Raw genomic sequence first — 21,127 nt, 5'->3', positions numbered from 1 at the left:
TGAGCTGATGCTTGATAAGAGAGGGAGAAGGATCAGGTGTCTCCAACCCCCTGCAAGCTCCTTCTTCAAAGGCTGCATTCAGAAACCCTAGGGAGAGGAGAGTCCAGAGAGAACAAAGCAGGATGTTCACTGGCTCCTGGACACGAAGCCCAAGGCACATCCAGCCAAGGGGAACCACTCTCCGTATCAGAGCTGCCCCTTCAGGCACTATCTTGGGGTACTGACCCCAATCTACCCCTAGCTAGCCCCCTGATCTGTCCTGACCAAGCCATCCCCAAGGCAAGATCAAGGCCCCGGCCACCTGCCACCCCAACACATCCTGCAGCCAGTTTGGCGCTGCCTTCTGTAAGCCACCAGACAGCTTAGCGCCTCCCACCCCAGAGGTGGCTGCATTTCAGCACCAGGTGAGAGACACGGAGGGAGGAGAGGAGCGGGCTGGGAGGAAAGGTGCTGCGGATGGGGAGCGCTCTCCTTCCCTCCGTGCACAAAGGGCTGGCTGGACACTGGTGGGAAGGGGGAAGGAGCTTGTTTGATAGCTGCCTTTTGGGAGGAACTAGACCCATTTGCTTCTCCATGTCCTCTTTGGGCTTCTAGGAGAAGGTTCATTAATGAGGCCCCTTCAGCTGCATTTAAATGAGGGGCCTCAGAGAAGGAAGTGCAGAAAGCCAGGCAGTGGCCTCACTATGACCAGACCCCAGGCGTCCTGGCTTCCAACCTGTCCGTGAATAATACAGCCCCCTCTTGGCACTGGTTCCCATGCCCTGGCCTGGGCAATGTCTTGGCTGAGACCCTCCCCGGGATGCTCTGCTAAGGAAAGGATGCTGCTGCATGCAGATGTGCTACATCACCGTGTGGGGTAGATGTGCTACATCACCGCGTGGGGCAGATGTGCTACATCACCGCATGGGGCAGGAGTGCCCAGGCCCTCACTGCAGAGAGCAAGAGCCACTGCCATGTCCCACACCACAGTCATCCTCTCTGCCGCGCAGGGAAAACCCCCAGCCTATCGCCCAGATGTGACTGCAGCACCTCTGCAAAGGGGGGAGAGGCCTTGGAGGGTCATGTTAGAGAACCCCGTTACCTGGGGCAGGGTAAAGCCAGGTGCACGCACACTCACCGAACTCGGGCAGAAAGAGCAAGGGCGGCTTGGCAGGCAGCTCGGGTGGCAGCTGCGGTGGTTTCACCCGGGGCAGCAGGGCAGGTGGGGCACTGGGCACCGTCTCGGGGGGTGCTGGCTCTTCTGTTGCCAGAAAGCTGCATGGAGAAAAACCAAGCCCATGTCACACTGGCCCCATGCATCCCCTCCTTTCCCTCCCTTAAAAACCCAGGGCCGGGAGCTGTGTCTACCCAGACCGCCAGAGTGAAAAGAAAGGAGTGCAGGCTTGCCCCCGGAGGGCAGGACCCTGAATCTGAGCATCAGGCTCCATGCACATGCCACGGCACGGATGGGAATGAGCTGCCAGGACCAGGGCTCGACCCCTGCCTCTTCCACTGTGTCTTGCTGTCACCAGCTGGTCCTGCCTTGGTTTTACCTCCCACAGTCCTTTACTGGGACAGGCAAGTCCCCCTCCCCTGGCATAAGCCCAGCAGAAGAAACCCTGCAGTCGTTTGACCCCAGTCCTCTTTCCTGCCACAGCGGGGGGTTGGACTTGAAGATCTGCTCAGGTCCCTTCTGACCCTACAAACTGTGAAACTACAGAGCGCCCTGCATGGCCTGGCCAGCCCACCATGGCACAGGATCAAAGGGACCCTCGCCGTGCCTTTCGGTGACCTGTTTGGTGCACACACAGAGGCAGGGGCTGCATCAGGACCCATGGGTCCTGTCCCTGATGGCAGGACACAGGAGAAGCCACCGAAGCTTGCGTTTCCATCCTCCGGCAGGTGTCTACATCTATCTCGGAGGCTGCAAAAGCAGGGTGCTGCCGTCATCCATATAGGAATTGCAGCCCAACATGGCTTTGGCAATGGGGACAAGTGGAGGCCTGACCTCATCAGCAGGGTCCCAGTGAGACTTTCCCATGTCCCCAGTCACTTGCTGGAGCTCCAGTGGGAGGGAAGCATCCATTTGACTTTTCTCTTGGCATCTAGCTGGGGTCATCTAGCCCCAGCCCTCTTTCCTGCCTATGCAGGGGGTCGGACTCGATGATCTATTGAGGTCCCTTGCGACCCTAACATCTATGAATCTATGAATCTCGGTGCTGCAGCAAGGGCCAGTCTCTCCAAAATGTGATGCAATAGGATGCGGGTGCCCAGCACCCCTGGACAACAGCTCACCCATATCGAGGGCCTGGATGGAGACATCCGGCCTTAAAACCCTGCATGACTTGATCCCCTTCTCTGCCAGGAAGGAGCAGAGAGCAGAGCCACGGGTTCTCAGCCGTCTAGAAACCTGGCCCCGAGGAGACACAAAGGCCCCTATTCCCGGGCCCTCCACCTCTCCCCATTCACCCTCCTACCCCAGCCCAGCTGTTCCCTCCTTCCACCCCCTGTGCCCGGGTGCAAGGCAAAGCTCTCGCAGCCTCAAAGAAGCAGGATGTGTAAAGATGTCGCTGCCCCAGTCCTACCCCTGCAGCTGGAGCATGCTTGGTGCAACTGGAGCCATTGCAGGACCTGGCTGCCAAGATCTTTGTACTCATGGGCTCAGATTTGGGCGGCTGCCATGAAAACCCTTGTCACCTGTCACTGGCAAATCAAGGCAGCGATTCTTCTGCTCTGTTCGGTACCCGGGAGGCCTCCCCCGGAGTCCTGCGTCTGGTTTTGGGCCCTGAGCTTAAAGGAGGAGGTGGGCAGGTTGGAAAGAGCCCAGTACAAAGCAACAACAATGATCAGGGCCCTGGGAGACAAGCTTGAGGAGGAAAGGCTGAAAGCACTTGGGTAATTGGGTCTGGAGAAGAGAAGAGCGGGGAGGGATTTGATCACAGTCTTCAAATCCCTGAAGGGCGATGGCACAGAGGATGGAGACGGGCTTTTCTCTGTGGCGGCAGGGAGCAGGAACAGCTTCATCCTGCAATAGGGGAAACTGAGGTTGTGGCCTGTACAAGTGACCAGGAATGGCAAAAGGAGAGCAACACTTCAGAAGGAAAGAAAGTTTGAATGGTGGCACATCAAGGCCATTAAAAAGGATGAGAGATGGTAGTTAACACCTGTGGAGCGGAGAGAGATTAGCAGGAATCAGCGAGACGGCAATGTGCTGCCTGGATAGAAACGCTGCTGACACTGCCAGTTTTAAAGTTTGGATGGAGCAAGAATCAAAGGCCCACGGTGGGATCCCAAATCACCAGCCTCTCCATGAAGGGAGGGGGTTCACCACAGCCTCCGGGCTGGCTGCTCGAGGGTATCTGCAAAGGGCCAGGACATAAGGAGCTCCTGGGAAGCCAGGGGTGGAGGGAAGCTGGGAGTCTGCTACAGCAGCCATGAGAAGGGGCATCAGGAGCCTTTCACTGAGCCCGAAGCACATAAGCCGGCTGCAGCTGCCCCCATGCCGAGTGCCCGCTCCTGGCTCTGGTCCGGGGGCTGGAGTACAGTGGGAGTGGGCGGAGGGGGATTTGCTCTCCCCATCTTGAACTCTGCACAAGGTGCATCCAGGCTCTGGGGCAAGGGGGGAATCTGCTGGCCCCGGCAGCCGCTCCCCTCTCTGGGCTGGTTCCTTTACAGCCATCGCCAAAACGAGACCCCAAGCCACCCTGCCCCAGGCGGGGGGGTGGCAGCCAGCACCCACCCTGCACCCAGAGGACACCCCGCTGGCTGGGCTACCATAATACCCTGCCCACATGCTTTTGGTGCCTCCATAATAGGGTGCAGGGAGCTCTGGCCAGGACGGACCAGCTCCAGACAGCGTAAGGCAAAGCAGCCCCTGAGCCCCGAGCATACCCCAAGTCTCATTGCCCCCAGACAAGTGCTCTACCCACTGGACCATGCTGCCTCCTGGGCTGCAGGATGCTGGGAGCCTTTGAGACCAAGCTTGGGCATGATGCCCTTGCCCTGCCTGGGTACCCTGCTTGGGGGCCAGCACCCTATAGTGGGCTTCCTGCCCAGCCCCATGCCCCAGGTCTCTCTCCTCCTCGTGGTGGGGTGCAGGGGGGAAGGAGCTGGCCGGGCGGGGGTGGGGAGAGCAGTGTGTGGAAACCACTGGGGCCATGCAAACCCCCGTGCGACACCACATCACGGCTGCTAGTGCGTCGGCTTCCCGAAGTCCACGTCTGAGCCCAGGAAGAGGTGGCTTCTGGGGCCGAGCTGCGGGCTTGTGACGGCTGGCGCCACGTTAGCAGAGGCAGAGAGGAAGCCGTGGCTCGCGGGAGCAGGCCCCAGAGAGAGACAAAGCCACGCTCGCTCGGGGCCGGAGGGGGGAAAGGCAGCATGAGGCATCAGCACTGCTAGAGACTCAGCCTGGCTCCGACACTGCCTACTCAGGTGCATCCCTGGGGACCGTGCTGGCATGCTCACCACTGGGCCATTGCCCTGCCATTGCCCAGAGGGCAGGCGGGAAGGACCCAGGAAAGTAAAGAAGAGAAGAAGAGGAGGAAGGAGAAGGGGAGGTGGCACCGGGGGAAGGAAAACAGAAACCATCCGATTCCTTGAGAACGAGCGCGCTGACGCAGCAGCTGGCGAGCCCCGGGCAGGCAGGGTTGCCTCAGCCTTGTCCTGCCCCTGCAGCCCGAGCCCAGCAAGAACAGCCCCAGGTCCCAGCATCGGGACCCAGCTCCCTGCAGCTGTGGGCCAAGCCCGGGCCTGGTGTCAGGGGGAAGAGCTGAGCTAGGTGGGGGTGCATCTGTCCTGCCATGTTGTGCCCCCCCCCACCAGGCACCCAGCCTCGGACAGAGGTGGCTGAGTCTGCAACAGCTGGCGCGGACTCAGGTGAAGCTCGGCCCCATCGGGGTGCAAGTCTGGGACTCAGGAGCTATGGATTCCCTCTCTTGCTCTGCCACGTGCTCCCTGGGTGGCCTTGGCCAAGCCCCTTAGCCTGCTCAGCACTGCCCTCAGGCATCATGACATGCCCAAATGCCACGGTGAGGGGCACTGCAGGAATCCGGATCCACAGCATCTCACGGGCACTGCACGATGGCAGCGTTTCAGATGCAGACGGGGGCTCCCCCAAGCTCATGGGTGGCTCAGAGGTCCTAGGGGGTTTGGGGTAGTTCCCGCAACCTTGGGAACGCAGCCTGGACCAAAAGTCATGTTTGCCCCGGAGAGAGATGCTCACACAGCAGCTGTCCTTCCCCAGGCCTGGGCGTGAGTGAGGGAGGCGCCTGAAGCTCACCAGAAATGAGTGGTGGAAACATGTTTGAGGCCCAGGCGTGCTCGGCAAAATGACACATCTGCTCCATCAGCACGTGATGATGTGCGGAGGGTCAGCCCAGCGTCCTGCCACCCACAGAGACCTCTTCCCATCTGGCCCTCAAGCACCAGCAAGCCACAGGGGAGAGGTGGGGTTTCCTGCCGTCTTTCTACTGGAAAGGGGCTCTTTCCTATCACTTTCCCCTGCCTATTCTGCAGCCCTGGGCATCCTGATGGCAGGGGATGCACACACCAGGCATCCTGGATGGGCATCTCTGAGACTGGGGGCTGATGGCAGAGACATGGGTACATGGTGAGAGGGTTGAGGAGTGTCACTTAAAACTCTTGAGGCTTTTTGTTTGCTGTTTCAACTGGTTCCACATAACTCAGGCGCCTGAAGCCCTTGGGAGAAGGCAGCTCTTTGTGAGAGCCTCGGTCCACCCGCCCTTCCCTTAGGCAGAGAAAGCCGACAGTCTCCAGCAAAGCCGGGCTGGGCAGGCGGCTATTTCTAAAGCAGCTTTCGGGCTCCAGGCTTCGCAGGGCACAGCAGTTCCCCATGCCAGCCTTCCCCTTCTCCAACCCTAGGCAATATAATGGGTGTGCACAGCCCCGTCCGGCTCTCAGGTGTTTCACATCCGCCTGGGGCCAGTCAGCTGGGACAGAGGCAGGCTTAGGATAGGGTGACAAGGAGAAAAGGGGAAAGAAGAAACACCTTTTCCGGCCCTGGGCAGAGCTGAAGGAGAACTGAGATTAGCAGGAAAGAAAGAGAGACCCGAAAGGATCTCCAGGAGCCGGCCAAGGCCTGGGCTAGAGATGCAGCCACTGCATTGGGGCTGTCCCCAGAGGATGCTGTCCAGAGGCACCATGGATGGCAGCAGGGATCCTAGCCCCAGTGTGGCCCCAGGACTGGACCCAGTCACCTCAGTGGGTAGAGAAAAGTGGTGCATGCATGGCCAGGAGGCCTCGGGGCTGCATGTCCAGGGGGAAGGGGGCAACCAGGAGAGTGCTCTGGGCCATGAACACAGGCTGCTGCATGCTTTGGTCAGCAGGCCCAGCACCCGGCCCCATCCTGTCCAGGCTGGCCGCAGTGCTGGGTGCGGTGCCTGGCTTAGGTGTTCATACCACCTCCCGGGATCAGCCCCGCAAGCCTCGGGCTCTCCAGGCAGGCCAGCATGTGAAGAGCTCAGGATGCAGCCCGCTGGTCTCTGCAGGGCAGTCGAGGCACACAACAGCCCTGCTTGTGGCTGCAGAGGAGGGGAAAAGAGCTCGGCTTCCCCGCAGCACCCATAACCCCTCGCACGAGCACATCCTCGCCTGCGAGCTGAGCGCCTGAGCTTCCTCTGGAGGGACCACACGGCTCAGACTGACAGCTGCAGCCACCCACAGCCGCGGCCAAGATGCAGCTCAGGTGCAGCCCCTCCTTGCATGCTGCCTTCACCCCCTGGCTTTGCAGACGCTGCTGGGGTTTGCTTCGGGAGCCCCGTCACTGGGACTCAAACCCTCCGGATCAGCAGGCACCGTGCCCCATAGGTCTCTGGGGAGCCCCAAAGACCATCTTCACTCTTGTTATCTGCAGGGCAGGTGCTGAGAGAGGGTCTCCCCACCCTGCCAGGGCTACACCCCCTACTAAGCACCTCTGCCTTTTAGCACGGATACACGAGACAGACCAGCCCCCGAACAGGGAAGAGCCCAGCCAGCCAGAAGCCCTTGCTAACCATCTGCCTCGCTGCCAGAGGAAAGGCGCAGCAGTCGGAGGGGCGGAGAGTCACGAGGAGGATGTGAGCGAGGACGGGAGATGTTGGTGACACCGGTTCCCACGCCAGGCCCCAGGGGAGCGGTGCAGTCTCGCTGCACGTGAACAACCCAGGGTGCTTTGCCATCCCCTGGCCAAACCCCTCAGAGCACAAATAAATTAAGCTTCCAGCTACCCTCTCCCGCCAGGCCTCTCCCTTTCGAAGCATTACCCAGGGGCCGTGGCTAACAGTGGGCTCTGCCACAGGCTCCCTACTTCACCCTGGGCACATCACTCCTCCATCTCCCCGTCTGCACCACGGACGGGACAGCAATTGCCACTGCCCTGGGAGAGCTGCTTCCCTGCTAGCAACAAAGTCCGAGGCCCATCCAACCCACCGCAGAGGTGGGCGCAGGGTTGGGGGACTTGACCAAGGCTGGAGGGAGTCTGTGGCAGAGATGGGCACACGATGGGCCTGAGCCTGCCCTCAGAGGTTCTGGATCCGTGTACACGCTGCTCCAGGGTTGTCTATCTCCCACGCGTAAGGGGTGCACGGGTTCGGGAAGACAGGCAAGCATCCTGCTGGCTGTAACACCCCGCGGGGACAAGGCGGGGAGGGAGGACGGAAACCCCGACTCCCTGGCTACCCGGACAGTCAAAGCCTTGACTGACCCCAAGACCGGCCTGGCCCAACAGTCCTGGGCTGGTCACAGCTGCCAGCAACACAGTCCCTGGCATGGGGTGGGAGGATGCACCCAGGAGTGGAGGGGAGGAAGCAGAGGGCTGAGCTCAGTCCCCCAGGGCTGCTGCAGAAGGGGGCTCAAGGGCAAGGATGGAGGCAGTGGATATGCTGCCCGCTAGGCTCCCTGGGCCTTGCATTCACCCTGACGGGACGTCACACCCCTGCAAGAGCCAGGGCTCGGTGCTGCCGCTGGCCCATGGGGCGCTGGAGTCATTTCTAGCAGGCCTGAGCAAAGGGAGCCGAAACGTTGCCCGTTGGCCCATCGGAGACCCCCTCTGCCTGCTCTGCAAGCTTCAGCTCAGCCGAGCCCTGGAAGGATGCAGCGAGACAGAGGCAGACAGTGCAGGGGGCCGGAGCAGGCCTCCCGACGAGACGCTGTCTGTGGTATGCGGCCCTGAACAGAGCTCCCTTTGTGCTCTCACACCCACCGCTCAGCCCCCTCCGCTCACCATCAGCCCCCCGCAACGGGCCAGGGGACACAAGGAACAGGCCGAACCCGGAAGGAGGAAAGCCACCCCGGGGAGGTCTGCAAAGCAAGAGAGTGCACAGAGCAGCAGAGTGGGACGCCGCCGGCACTCCCAGAGGCCCTTTCTGGACAGGGCTGGAGGTCTCAGTAGAGACCCCGGGCAAGCCAAGGACCGGCTGCACGTCCCCAGGATGCTTGGGAGTTAGCTGTGGCTTTTGCATGGCAGGAGGAAAGGCAGCCCTGGTGCCTCGCGATCCTACCAGTCCTGCTTCCCCCAGGCACGAGCGGGGACCTTGCAGCATCCAGGATACGGCCACCGCCACGGGGGGCAATAAACATGAATGATCTCCCTCTCAGCTTGACGCAATCAGGAATCAAACCTCGCCACAGGCGGGAGCAAAACTTGCACCGTATGGGACCAATGCAGAATCACACTGGGGACCCACCGTGCCCGGCTGCCCCCGAGGGACCGGAGCAGCCCACCTCCTCGCTCTACCGTCCGGCAGCTCAGCTGCAGAGGAGATGGGCAAAGCCACCGAGGCTCAGAGCACCCCAAAGGCAAGTGGAAACAGAGGGGGGAGCATTTAGGGTGGGAAAGGGGGAAAGGGAAGCCTTGGGGGTCCCTGCCAGCTCTGCAAAAAGGGCCTGGGAGACCTGGGGCTCTGCGCTGCTGGCTTACCTGGGAAAGCAGCGGTGAGACCTCCAGCCCTGGCGCCTCGGCTCAGATGAGGGCCCCGCACAATAAGCCTTTTATGCTTGGCTTCGGGAGGCTGGATGGGAACCTGCCCCCTCCCGGCGCCCGACGCCGCACAAGGAATGGGCTGTCCTGAAAGTCCCCCTTGGCGCACACAAACCGCTCTGTTGGTTTTTCTCTCCGAGGACTTCCTGCTCGTTCTGCGCAGAAAGACTTCCTCCGAGAGCCGACCCACGACAGCACAGAAAAAACCCCAAGCCACCCAGCATCCACCGGGGCTGAGGCATCCTTCCCGGTCCCCAGGCTTTTGCGCGCCCCATGCCCTGAGCTGCTCGGCGGCTGTCTGGCAACACAGGGTAGCTACCATGGAGAGCGAGGTGCAGAGCCAAAAGGGGCTGACACTGAACAAAAATAAAGGCATTGAAAGGGCTGGTAGCTGGACCGGTACCCGCGGGTGTTGTTATGACTGGAAGCCTATAGGGGCTAGGAACCGAAGCTGGGCTGGAAAGGGGATGGAGGATCTTGCAGAGGTGCATGGTGCAATGCTTGACCCTGCCCACCACAGCCCCAGGAAGCGTTTTCCTTGCACCCATGGTTGATTGAGCACAGGGAATTTTCACACTTAGAGCACGGGCTGCAGGATAGCAAGGGACGCCCCAATTTGGGACGAAGAGGAAGAAGAGCACCTGGTTCATCTGAGACTGCCGGAGGGGAGTCATACACAGAGCACCATCCCCTGAGCGGGGGGGGACCTGGAGACTGCCACTGACTTCCTCAAGTCAGCAAAAAGCTCCATTAAATCCATCATAACCTTGGGAGCCAGGCCCTGGGTCCGCAGTGCCGCTGTGAGGTGCTGCAGCCAGCCCGCAGGTCCCTGAGCTCTGCCCCGCTCTGGCCCAGGGCCCTGGACGTGCTGCGCCCTGTTTGCTCCTGCCTCACGGCGGTGGGGACACCTTCCCCAGATGCAGCCCCCTGTGATTTGCCCAACAAAGCTCTGCCCAGATGCTAACATCTGTCTGGGGGACAAAGCCCTGGGAATGAGCCAATGCCCCAGCTTCGCAAGCTGTTAAGGGGCTAGATTGAGGGAGATGCTGAGTGCCCGCAGCTGCCGCTGACCTCAGCCCTCACTGCCCTGCACCGCGCTCCTGGTCGGACCTGCGCTGAGTCACCCAGCCCCAGTCCCCCTGCCTTGTTAATGGATAACATGCCTCTGCATCCACCCCGCAGGGGGCCAGGCCAGGAAAGTCCCCATGCGCTTCCAGTTCCTGTGGGGCTGGGGTAAAGCCCGGCTCTGAGCTGACAGCAAGCATTGCCGTGCTGTACCGAGAGATCGAACGCAGCCTAAGCGGTCGCACCGCAACGCTGGCTCCGGTCGAGGATCACTGGTCTCCGCACTGGAGTCCAGAACCGGAGCTGGGACTGACCATCAGCCGAGAGCGCCAGAGCCCCCAGCTGGCTCCAGTGAGGCCTCAGGGAGGAGACAGAAGATCAGCTGCTGTCAGCCTCACCCCATGAACCCCACTTGCATTGGTTTGAGACTCCCATGCGGTGCTGGGGCCATGGCCCCCTCAGCGGGTTGCAGGTCCCAGCTCCGGGGCTGCCAGTGAGGGTGTTATCTCTGTGGAGCTGTCTGACATTGCTCCATGATCCTCCTCACCCAACAAGGCATGGCTTTGCAACGATGCGAGCACACGTAGTACATGCCATCCTGCTTGGGCAGGCGGGCACCGGTGCTTTTAAGTGCATTTGAAGTGTCCCATGCAACGCAGCCCTTGGACTCCCAAAAGCCACATGGCTTTTGACCCCAGCTACCTCCTTGCCAGCCAGACCCATCAGTCTCCTGCAATCAGTGCCCTACAGGGCCGTGGTCTGGGTAAGCCCCCTCTGCCCAAGCTGGCAGAGGCGACTGTGCCTGTGACCCACAGACTTGGGCAGCCCCTTGCACCCAATGTCCAGGCAGGAGCAAGTAATGCTCCTGCAGCATGCAGCCAGCCCCGGGCCCCACGCCACCCCCAGCCATTTGAGCACCAAGCACCCACTGCATTTCCTGGGCTATGATAGTATCCACTAGGCCTATGCGAATAGGGAACTATTCGATTCGGGTTCAGATTCGGCCAATTTGGATGCCAGCGATTTGATTCCGAGCTCCGAATCGGTTTCCTGCTTTGATTCAGCTGAATCGGCTCCGAAGCCTTGGAGCCGATTCGGAGATTTGGCAGTAGGGTATAATGGGGAATCAATGAAATATTTATAACTTTGTTGTTTTTTGTCTGATTCAGGTAAAACTTGCAGGGGTGGTAGCTGCTGCTGAGAGCATGAAGGAGATAGCTGCTGCCGTGTTTCAAGGAGATAGGTGCAGGGGTTTGGGGGAAACTGCACCCCAAATTCTTGAAAGCAAAACTCATGTCACATGTATGTGTTAAGCCACAGCAGGGTCAAACAGCAGGGATGGTGGCCCCTGCTGAGGCCACAAAGCCTGCCGTGTTTCAAGGAGATAGGTGCAGGGGTTTGGGGGAAACAGCACCTCAAGCTGCGGACAAGCAAAACTCGTGACATGGGTGACACTGCGTGTGTTAAGGCACAGCGGGGTGACAGCTGCAGGGATGATGGTGGCCCCTGCTGCAGCCACGACACCTGCCAGCTGTCGAGGAGATCGGCGCAGGGCTTCTGGGCTCTGGAGCCCTGCACCCCTAGCTGCCGACAGGCAAAACTCGTGACATGGGTGCTTGTGCAACTGGGGGCAGAAGCAGTTCGGCTCGGTATTGATTCTTTCCTCTCCTCAGTCTGTGGTTTTGTAGGTGTTAATCCTTGCTCCTTAACTCGTTATCTAGTAGCTAGCTGCTGTGTATTGAGCTGGTCCCTGAGTGAATCATGATTGATTGGTAGGTAACACAGTAGCCTACCAGCCAGGCCTGCAGTAGTTCTCCCCCCCCCACTCCACGTGCCCCAACACAGACATAGTTGCACAAGCACCCATGTCACGAGTTTTGCCTGTCAGCAGCTAGAGGTGCAAGGCCCCTGAACCCAGAAGCCCTGCACCGATCTCCTCGACAGCTGGCAGGCCTCGTGGCTTCAGCAGGGGCCACCATCATCCCTGCAGCTTTCACCCCGCTGTGCCTTAACACACGCAGTGTCACCCATGTCACGAGTTTTGCCTGTCAGCAGCTAGAGGTGCAAGGCCCCTGAACCCAGAAGCCCTGCACCGATCTCCTCGACAGCTGGCAGGCCTCGTGGCTTCAGCAGGGGCCACCATCATCCCTGCAGCTTTCACCCCGCTGTGCCTTAACACACGCAGTGTCACCCATGTCACGAGTTTTGCCTGTCAGCAGCTTGAGGTGCAGTTCCCCCCAAACCCCGGCACCTATCTCCTTGAAACATGGCAGGCTTTGTGGCCTCAGCAGGGGCCACCACCCCTGCAGTTTTCACCCCACTGTGACTTAACACACACACATGACATGAGTTTTGCTTTCAGGACTTTGAGGTGCAGTTTCCCAGAAACCCCTGCACCTATCACCTTGAAACTTGGCAGGCTTCATGCTCTCAGCAGAGGCTACTATCATCTGACTCAGCCAAAAGACAACAAAGTTATAGATATTTCACTGATTCCCCAATTATACCCTATGGCCAAATCTCCAAATCTTTTCTGAATCGATTCAGAAAGCCTAAAGCTTCCTGCAATTCAATTCGGATTCGTAGATTCGGCATCCGAATCATCTCCAAATCCAAATCATGATCCGAAGCTTTGCAGAGCCCTATTATCCACCCCATGCTCCAGGCTATTCCAGCTGCGTGCTGCACGAGCCCTGAGCACCCTCCTAGCCCCGCGACTGCAGGCTGTGCCCCATGCTCTGTGACTGACAAGGCTCCAGTACTCCACACCGCAGTGCCTCGTGCATGCCCCATGCCCTGCCAGCCCCAAGCGGCCAGCCCGTGCCCAGCCACATGTTCTCAGTGGTGTGTGCCACGCTAAGCATGCTTGACCTTTCCCCCGGGTAACAGCAAGGGAAAGCTCACAGCGTTTCAGAGTAGATCCCGCTGGGTGCCAACACTGCCTGCAAGCAAAGGGGTCTTTTGCAGCCAGAGAGGAGCAGGGGGGTGGGGGTCCTCCTGGACATGTCCTGCTCACCCTCCTGCAGCACCCGCTCTCAGCCGGGGTGTGAGATGGAGCAAGCAGATGTCTGCCGCAGGCTCCTGGCTTTCCTCCAGGTTGCACTTGCCTGATTCGGCACTAGAGGGACCTGTCGCACCACGGAAAACCCAGCAGCCAGGCATCAGAGCTGTGCCTTGGGTTGGTCTAGTTGGGCTAGAAGGTGTAAAACTACCCTGCCTCCTGGCGGGCCGCAGGGGTGCCAGCCTCTCCTGCGATAGGCACGGTACCAGCCCCATAAGCCAAGCCTTTCTCTGCTACCTGAGCTACACTACACATCACCTTTTGCTGCTGAGGGTCATGGAGGCTTCTGCTAATCCCACCTGCAATGGGGGAGAAGGAGGAGAGGGGCTGGGGCAGCCTCTGGGCTGGGGGTGCCTTGCCGGAGCCCTTCTGCCACCTGCGTTGCAGAACGGGAAGGCACTTGCCCCCCTGGCCGATAGCAGCCAGCCGGGGGCATGGACACCAGGTCGTAGGGGTCTCAGGTGGGGCACGCTTTTGACAAACAGGGGTCTGCATCCCCCCACCTTGCCAAGCAGACAGAGCAGGGATCAGGAAGAGAAGCCAGGTGTCCTAGGGCTGGCAAAGCTTGCACTGGGATGGAGAGGGAAGCACAAGCAGCTCCAGCTGGGATGCCCAAGTCAGTGCCATGCCGTGTTACCCAAGGGAAGCTAATTTCCTCCCCGTGCCAGCTCACAGGGGATGTGGGAGCTGCCCACAGCAGGGACCTTAGGGATCCTGAGCTCAGCTCGAAGACCGAAGCTCTCCATCACAGAGAGGCAGGGGCTATGCCAGGGCTCCTCGTAGCCCATGATCACGGCGAGGGGGCTTCACCACCTGGCTCTGAGCAACGCCGCCCTACAGCCCTGGCCTCGGACCCAGACACCAACCCCCGCGAGCACAGCCTTACCTGGAGGGCACCTTCTGGGACACGGCCCGGGGAGGCAGCACGGGCGGGCGGCTGAGCAACTCAGGCAGCTTCTGGGACATGGCCTTGGCCCCCAGCTGGTGCCGCTTCACTGGCAGAGGGGGCAAAGGCGGCTTTCCCTTCCCTTCAGCAAATGCTGGCGCCGGCACCGAGCTGTCCATGGTGGGCAGGGGGGACAGGGGCAGAGGGCCGAGGTCGGGAGGCTCGGCTTGGACCGCGGAGTGGACCTCAGCTAAGACGGGCGGTGCCGGAGGGGAGAACTTGACCGGAGGGCGACAGCCCACCCGGGGCGGGATGGGTGGGGGCACCAAGCCGGGACCGGAGGGGGGCTCCGGCTCCGTGGGCACTGGCTTTCTGCAGGCTGGTGCCGTAGGGTCCCCCTTGACGTCCTGCTCCGCCTGACCCGCGCTGGCCCGGAAGATGTGGCGTTTCATGGGCACCGGCCTCCGGGCGGGCAGCACGGGGGCTTCCCCAGCCGGCGGCGCCTCGGCGAAGGCTTTGTGCAGCCCGGAGAGGATGCGCTTGCGGTGTCCGGGCAGCACGATGCCCAGGCGGGTCAGTGCCGCGTCCGTCAGGCCCCGGCAGTCGGACACCTTCCAGAGCTCGCTCTTCTCAAAGTTGTCTGTGTACTGCTCCAGGTGCAGGGCCATCAGCCACTCGGCCACCAGCAGCGAGTCCCCGTCTGCCATGGTGTCGTGGGGCCGCCCGGGGCCTGCTCCACCTCAGTTCATTCCCCCTCGGCCGGGCTGGATTCAGAACGGCTCCCGGGCCTGCAGGGGAGAGAGACCCAAAAGCTCATGTCAGCACATGCCAGGGGTGAAGCCTGCTGCATCCCTGCCCTCCCCAGCACAGCACAGTGCCACCAAACCGGGAAGAGGCCATGCTTAGTCCCACTGAACTCCCATGAGATGGTGACCCCCATTTTACAGACCGGTAAACTGAGGCACGACACCAACAACGCGGGCAGAGGAGCACAGCCTGCTTCATGTGGGTTTTATGCACTGGTGTGCACTGCCCTGGGATCAGGGATGAACAGATGGGCAGCTACCCCGGGGTCGTGCACACAGCAGGCAGCTATTACTAGGCCTCCCCACCCTGGCGGCAGTGAAGCAGGCTAAGCAAATGGAGCGGAGCAGACAGATGACACTTAAACAGGTGTAACTGGCACGGGTGAAGTTTTCCACCTGATTTTTCTGAGGGTTTCTCCCCCTGCTTGGGCAAAGCTACCCTGATTTAGGAGCTCATGCCCTCTGTCTTCTCTGCTCCCTCTGTATCATGCTCACGGCTAGTATTGCCAAGATGAGCCTAGATCAAAAAGGTCCGGGTTCCCGTGGTCCCAGGTTCTTCTGCTGCCCTCGTCCCCGTACTCCCCAACCACGCGGGTTTAGGTGCCTGCACGCAGACACCGGCGTGTACGGCAAGCATACCTCAGCCTTGGCCATAAAGCCACTCCGACCCTAACCTTCAAAAAGCATCGATTGATTGACCCCAGGCCACACAAGAGGCCACAGAGCAGATTAGGGAAGGAAGAACTTCCCCCTGTCATGCTTCACCTCAGCGCAGAGGACGTGTTGTGAAACGGCACCTCCGCGCCGACGGGGCGGGGGGTATGTGGCGAGTGGAGGAAAGGAGGAGGGGGCAGAGGACAGGCTGGCTGGGGTATGCCCTAGCTGCCCTCTCCACCCACGGCAGACACCGACCCCCTACATCTGGGAAGGCAAGAGCGGACTGTGCTGGTCCAGAGCCCTTGCTGGATGGGTTCAGAGGGCGAGCACCACAGGCCCCTGTGCAGATGCTCCTTGCTCCTGCTTGGCCCCTGGGACTGTCCCAGCTAGAAAGCCCCTGGCACAACAGACCCGGATGCGTCACTACCTTCCAAGCGTGCCAGCATCCCTGTGCCTGCCTGCAGCATGGGGACAGCAGGGTGTGAGACGCAGCTGGGGTGTTGCAGGGGTAGGGGCCACACAAAGAGCTGAGAGACAGGGGTCCTAGAGAGGGGACCCAGCGCAGCATTGCACAGAGCCCGGAGCAAAGTGACACCCCTCCCAGCCCCCTGCAAAGAGGCTCCCGGATCTGGCCCAGTCCCTCCCATGCCAGGCAGCAGAGACGATCCAGAGAGAAATCAGCAGGAGGTGCAAGAGGAAGAGACCGCCTGTCTGCCACCCCGTGCGGGGTCATTGCTCCACGCACGCCTGGCACTGAGCCCACGCGCCCCTACCCAGCTGCATGGCACAGAGCCGCTCTGCTGAGACCCCCTTGCGGGCCTGCACCTGGCTCCCCAGAGCATGCAATTACCACCCCGGGGGGTAACTGGGAGGTTGAGAGACAGCCTCCATCAGGCTGAACAAGGATGCAAGCGAACGCGGGAGGGGATGGAGCAGCTCGGACCCTGCCGTCACCAGCCAGCGTGGGAAAGAACCGCGCTGCCAGGCCTTGCAAACCTGAAGCAAGTGGGAAGCGAAAGCCCTGATGTCCCTGGGACTTGCCCGTGCAGGTAGCTGTGGCCAGAGCGGGTAGCTAAGCCGCTAGCCATCAGGCCCACCCAGGTAGTCAGGGCTAGCCAGGGCAGCCCGCCTGCTCCCGACACCGGAAAGCGGCAACGGACGGGTGAAGAGACTTAACGGCTGCCGCTTCCCCTGCGCAGAAAACCACGAGCTGGCATCCATGTGACATCTGGGGTCACGCAAGGCTTCGGGTGTGCTCTCCTCCCAGCGGAGGTGGCGGCAGGAACCGGGGGCACCGACCAAGGTGGAGAAATCCTGGATCCACCAACACCAAAGGGGCTGGGGTTTCCTTCTCCGGTCCCACCGGCTCCAGGCAAGTTGCTTCCCAGCAGCGTGACTTATCTACCAGCAGCTGGTGCAGAAATTCATTGTGCTGGAGGCCGGGAGGAACCATTCGACCATCCTATCTCGGGACCTTGTGTTCCCCCAGTTTCCCTGCCAGCATCTGGGGTTTGGCTTAAACATCCTCCAGGTGCTTCCCTCAGAGACCCCGAGCTCTGGAGAAGCCCCTTGGCCCTGGGTAGCTCATCCCAAAGCTTAATCATGCTCCATATTAAAAGTCCAGGGACGTGGAGCAGGTGAGCTGATCTCTGCTGTTTCGCCTGCTTCCCTCGGCCGTGCCTGGCTGGACAGGGGCTGTCAGCACTTGCCTCTGCTTTCGCAGCCTCAGTCTTGCCATTGCATCATGCATCTCCATTGGTGTTTTCCTCCAGATCCCAGTTCCCGAGCCATGTGATGAGAGGAGAAGCCCGGCTTGTATTTAAAACAGAGAAGCATTGCTGGGAGGGATGTTGGCAAAGAAACACTTGGAAATACCCTGCTTCGGTGCCCTTCCTTGGGACTGGAAGAAGCTGTGCCCTTGGCCGGAGTATGCATGCACCCAGACATCACCTAAGCAACCCGAGCAAGCACACGGTACTGTCCACACCACCCTGCCGAGTTCCCATTGTTCTCCACCCTGCTAACTGCAGCTCTCTGGCACATGCATCCCCTCTGCAGTGCTGCAGGCACTTTAACCACGTTGCACTGTGAGCTGCGGGGCCAAGAGATGCCGTGCCCTTGCAATGGCATTAGAGCGGGCACATGCTAGCATGTAGACGGCATGCACAACCTCGAACCTGGGCTCATGGGATTCTGCACGGATCCACTGGCACCTGGGTGCCAGCCTCGTCTCGTGGCCCGTGCCACCTGCCACCCCTCCCTGGCTTTCCTTGGTCAGCCCTTTCAGCCCAGCAGCTCTTCACTGGCTGGGTCTGAGATTCCCTGGGGGTCTCTTATCCCAGCCAGGCTGCTTTGATATCAGCCCCAGCCTCCAGGCTCAGCTCCAGCTCAGTGTTTTTTGCCTCTGGCTTAAAACAAGGTGGCACTCAGCACAGCCCCGGGTGCCCTGCCAAAAGGCTGTATCAGGCCATGCCAGTAGATGGGGCAGGAAGCCAAGCAGAGCACGGAGCAATCCAGCCAAGACAAACCGCAGGTCCTAGGTCCACGCTGCACAACATCTCGGAGACTCGCAGGGGCATGCACACATGACCGGGTTCCCTGCATGCATGTGTGCCGAGGGCTGACACCCAGTGCACGGGAATAGGGATGCAAGCAGCCCAGGTGCTCGTGTCCCCGGCGTACCCTGCAGCAGGGATGGAGCAAGCCAAGACGTGGCAGTGGCCAACGTACTGAGGGAAAAGGGGGTTTCATTGGGTGTTGACAGGATAAAGGCAGAGGTAGCTAGTGCCCGGCATCCAAACCATAGCAGGGCCCTGGGGTCCCTGCCTTGAGCAGACCACACTTCACTGGCCTGTTGGGATGAGCAGCCCTGGGAGGTCCTCTGGTCTTTACAGCCTAATTACTGATTCAAAAGTAACTCAAACAAAGCCACAGCCTCCAAGACTGCATCCCAGCCCTGGGACAGGCAATGACAGCCTGTCCCCTTTGTTGGGATATCACGGTATCACAGGAGCTCTCCAGGCAGGGATAATTCGCCAGTCCCACACGCCGATGAGCCGTGTTCGAGGCGTCCTGCACAGATAGCGGCTTGTATGAGTGTTACCACACGATGGGGCCGGAGACAGAATAATCCTCCCGCTGTGCGGAGACAGAGAAGGATGAGCGAGGAGAAGGATAGATCGAGATGTGAAAATGCAGTGGTGCGGACCTGGTCGTCCTCATCCCCTATTTGTCCAACCTGCCGGCAAAGCCCCAGCCCCTGGCAGGAAGCACCGAGACAGCCAGCGGGACTCGGGGCAGGATGAGCCCGTCCTCCCTGGAGCACCCCGGCTCAAAAAGGCTGCTGCCAAGGGATGAATGCCGATTCATTCAAGGTCCAGCGTGACCTTGCCAGTTCTCCTAAGAGATCACCTTCCCGAGTCCCGCGCTGGGGGCAAATCTGTGGATCAAAGGCTCCTGCACCCGCTGATGTTGGATGAAGGAACCTCTGGGAAAGTTTGAAAAGTCCCTTCAAGATGCAACATCCTTTTTTCCTCTCCCTTCGAGAAGCAATATCCTTTCTCTCTGCATCTTCCTGCTTCCGTTGACTTGGCGACACCCCAGACACCCGCCACTGGATCGTGGGGTTTGTCCACACTTGCCCTATCACCCGCAGCCTCTGTGGTCTCCCCTCCCACAGCAATGCCAACATCTGCAGGGGGGTTTCCCCTCCCAGGACCTGCAGGGTCACAGAGGTGGTCCAGGGTGAGCAAGCCCTGCTGAGAGCGGGCCATGGCAGCATGTTGCAATGGCAGCGAAGCTGCACGTACGCCATCGCAGCACGATGACAAAGCCAGTAGTGATCGCGGACAAAAACCGTTTCCCCTTCCGCACCTTCACCCCCCTCTGCAAAGCACGAGATGACGAGCAGCAGCAGAAGAGTATGGCCCAGCCCGAGTCCTCTCCAGCCTGCAGATATTCCCGGAAACAACCCAACTCCAGGCAGCTGTTCTGGGATCCTTCTGCTACCAGATCCCAGGACCTTGGGGGGCTCTTTTCACCTGCATCACCTTCCTGCCCTGGCCTGAAGGCAATCCACAGACTTCAGAGACAGGATCCCTTGGTCCCCAACTCACTGCAGGAGGCTCAACTGGTTTCCAGTTCCCTACATGGAGAATAGCAGTATAAGGGCAGCCCAGCCCCACAGACAGCGATGCTGAGCCAACCCAGGTCCTCCTTCAGGTGTGCTGCAGCCAGCCCAGGTCCTCCTGCAAAGGGTGACCAGATGGGGAGGAGAAGAGAGGAGATGGGGGCTCATCCCAGAGCAGAGGGAGCACACGGCAGATGTGCCGCATGCAATCAGTGGCAGCTGCAAGGCCCAGCCGGGGGTCCCCAACCTGCCTGAGCCAGCACCATGCTACCGGCAGTATCTGCCTCCGCTCCCCGTGCCAAGCTAAGGGATCACAGGGCTGCAGAGAGCTGCAGCCCCGGCTGCTGCCAGCAAACCTGGAAAGTTTTGCAAGCAATGCGCTGGCCACGGGCCACGTCATGCAGGAACGAGACTGGCTTAGTCTCCTTCACACCCAACCTGCAGAACAAGACGCAGACCCCCAGAAAGCGTGTGGTCTGAGACACACGGAGATGAAGGGACACACATACACACACAGGCCAGGTGGCAAGCGGGCTCCCAGGCCCACGACTCCTTATAGGCTTGCTAACAGGGTGGTTTTAGGATGCATATCACTCACACAGTGCACGGCACCCCTCTGACTGCCTCGGACGCTGGTCCCAGCATCCTCTAAAGGGACCAGAGTCCCCCCACATATGGAGAAGATGGGCTCAGGGAGGCAACAGGCTCCCTGGGGCACAAACAAAACCCAAATCTATAAAGGGAGAATGGGCAGGCCTGGGACCTGGATGCTGGGAGCCTGGGGAAGCCTGCTTCATTGCATGCATGGAGGCAGGCTGTGCAAGGAGGACCAGAGACCCCTCACAGACCCCCCCAGCTCTTCATGCTCCCCCCCACGATGGCAATGCTGTGCAAGGAGCTGATACTCCAGACCCCAGGGCAGGGAACGGGACTGTGAGCAAGCACCGTGGATGGTCCCAGAGGTGAGACGCACCCAGAGAGAGCGAAGGGTGCTGACCACGCCAGGCCACGGCAGAGGCTCCACCATGCCAGGGTGCGACGCAAGAGCCGAATGCTACGGCCAGAGGAGACCCAGAGCCACGTGTGATACAGGTAACTCGAGGGGGAAGATCTGGAACCAGGCCAGGCCACCGGGGTTAAAAACCACTGTGGCTTCTGCACGTGCTGTGTGACTGCAAGGAGCCACAAGTAGCCAAGGGCGGTGATACTCAGGCTTATCTGACAAGGGCCGGGGTCCACAATGTTGAGCACGCCAGCCAAAGCCGGGGGCAGACCCCTCGCCAGACCAGACGTCCAGCAAAGCCGACCGTGCACGGGGTGATCTCTCCATGGCACCCATCCAAACGGTGGAGGCTTGCCCACTGCCATGCTCTGCTGGGGGGTCCTGGTCTGAGCCCCTTCAGATGAACCACGGCTCTTTCTGAGAAATGAGAGCCAAAAGGGACTGGCTTTCCCTATCAAATGGACCCTGCTTCCTCCCTGCAGCCCCCCACAGCCCTTCCCAATCCTGTCTTCACTCCCTCCCCGCTCCCTGGGCAGTGCCAGGGCTTCCAGCCAGCCCCTGGATCAC

The 21,127-nt window shown here is 60.4% G+C and overlaps 1 protein-coding gene across 1 annotated transcript in view; it reads right to left on the bottom strand.

Moving 5' to 3' along the window:
* The window catches only part of LOC102367923 (arf-GAP with Rho-GAP domain, ANK repeat and PH domain-containing protein 1-like), a gene marked incomplete at its 3' end in the record, with an annotated part of 61,928 nt that overhangs the window by 8,167 nt on the left and 32,634 nt on the right, over nucleotides 1–21,127 (bottom strand). The window contains exons 2-3 of the mRNA XM_025194759.1: nucleotides 13,966–14,753; nucleotides 1,118–1,254 (exon numbers count right to left, since the gene is read on the bottom strand). Of these exons, the coding sequence (XP_025050544.1) occupies nucleotides 1,118–1,254; nucleotides 13,966–14,672 (844 nt within the window). The remainder of the gene's footprint in view (nucleotides 1–1,117; nucleotides 1,255–13,965; nucleotides 14,754–21,127) is intronic.

The sequence above is a fragment of the Alligator sinensis genome, unplaced genomic scaffold (assembly GCF_000455745.1).
Source record: "Alligator sinensis unplaced genomic scaffold, ASM45574v1 scaffold2476_1, whole genome shotgun sequence".
NCBI lineage: Eukaryota > Metazoa > Chordata > Crocodylia > Alligatoridae > Alligator > Alligator sinensis.
This window is presented reverse-complemented; position numbering and strand designations above follow the sequence as displayed.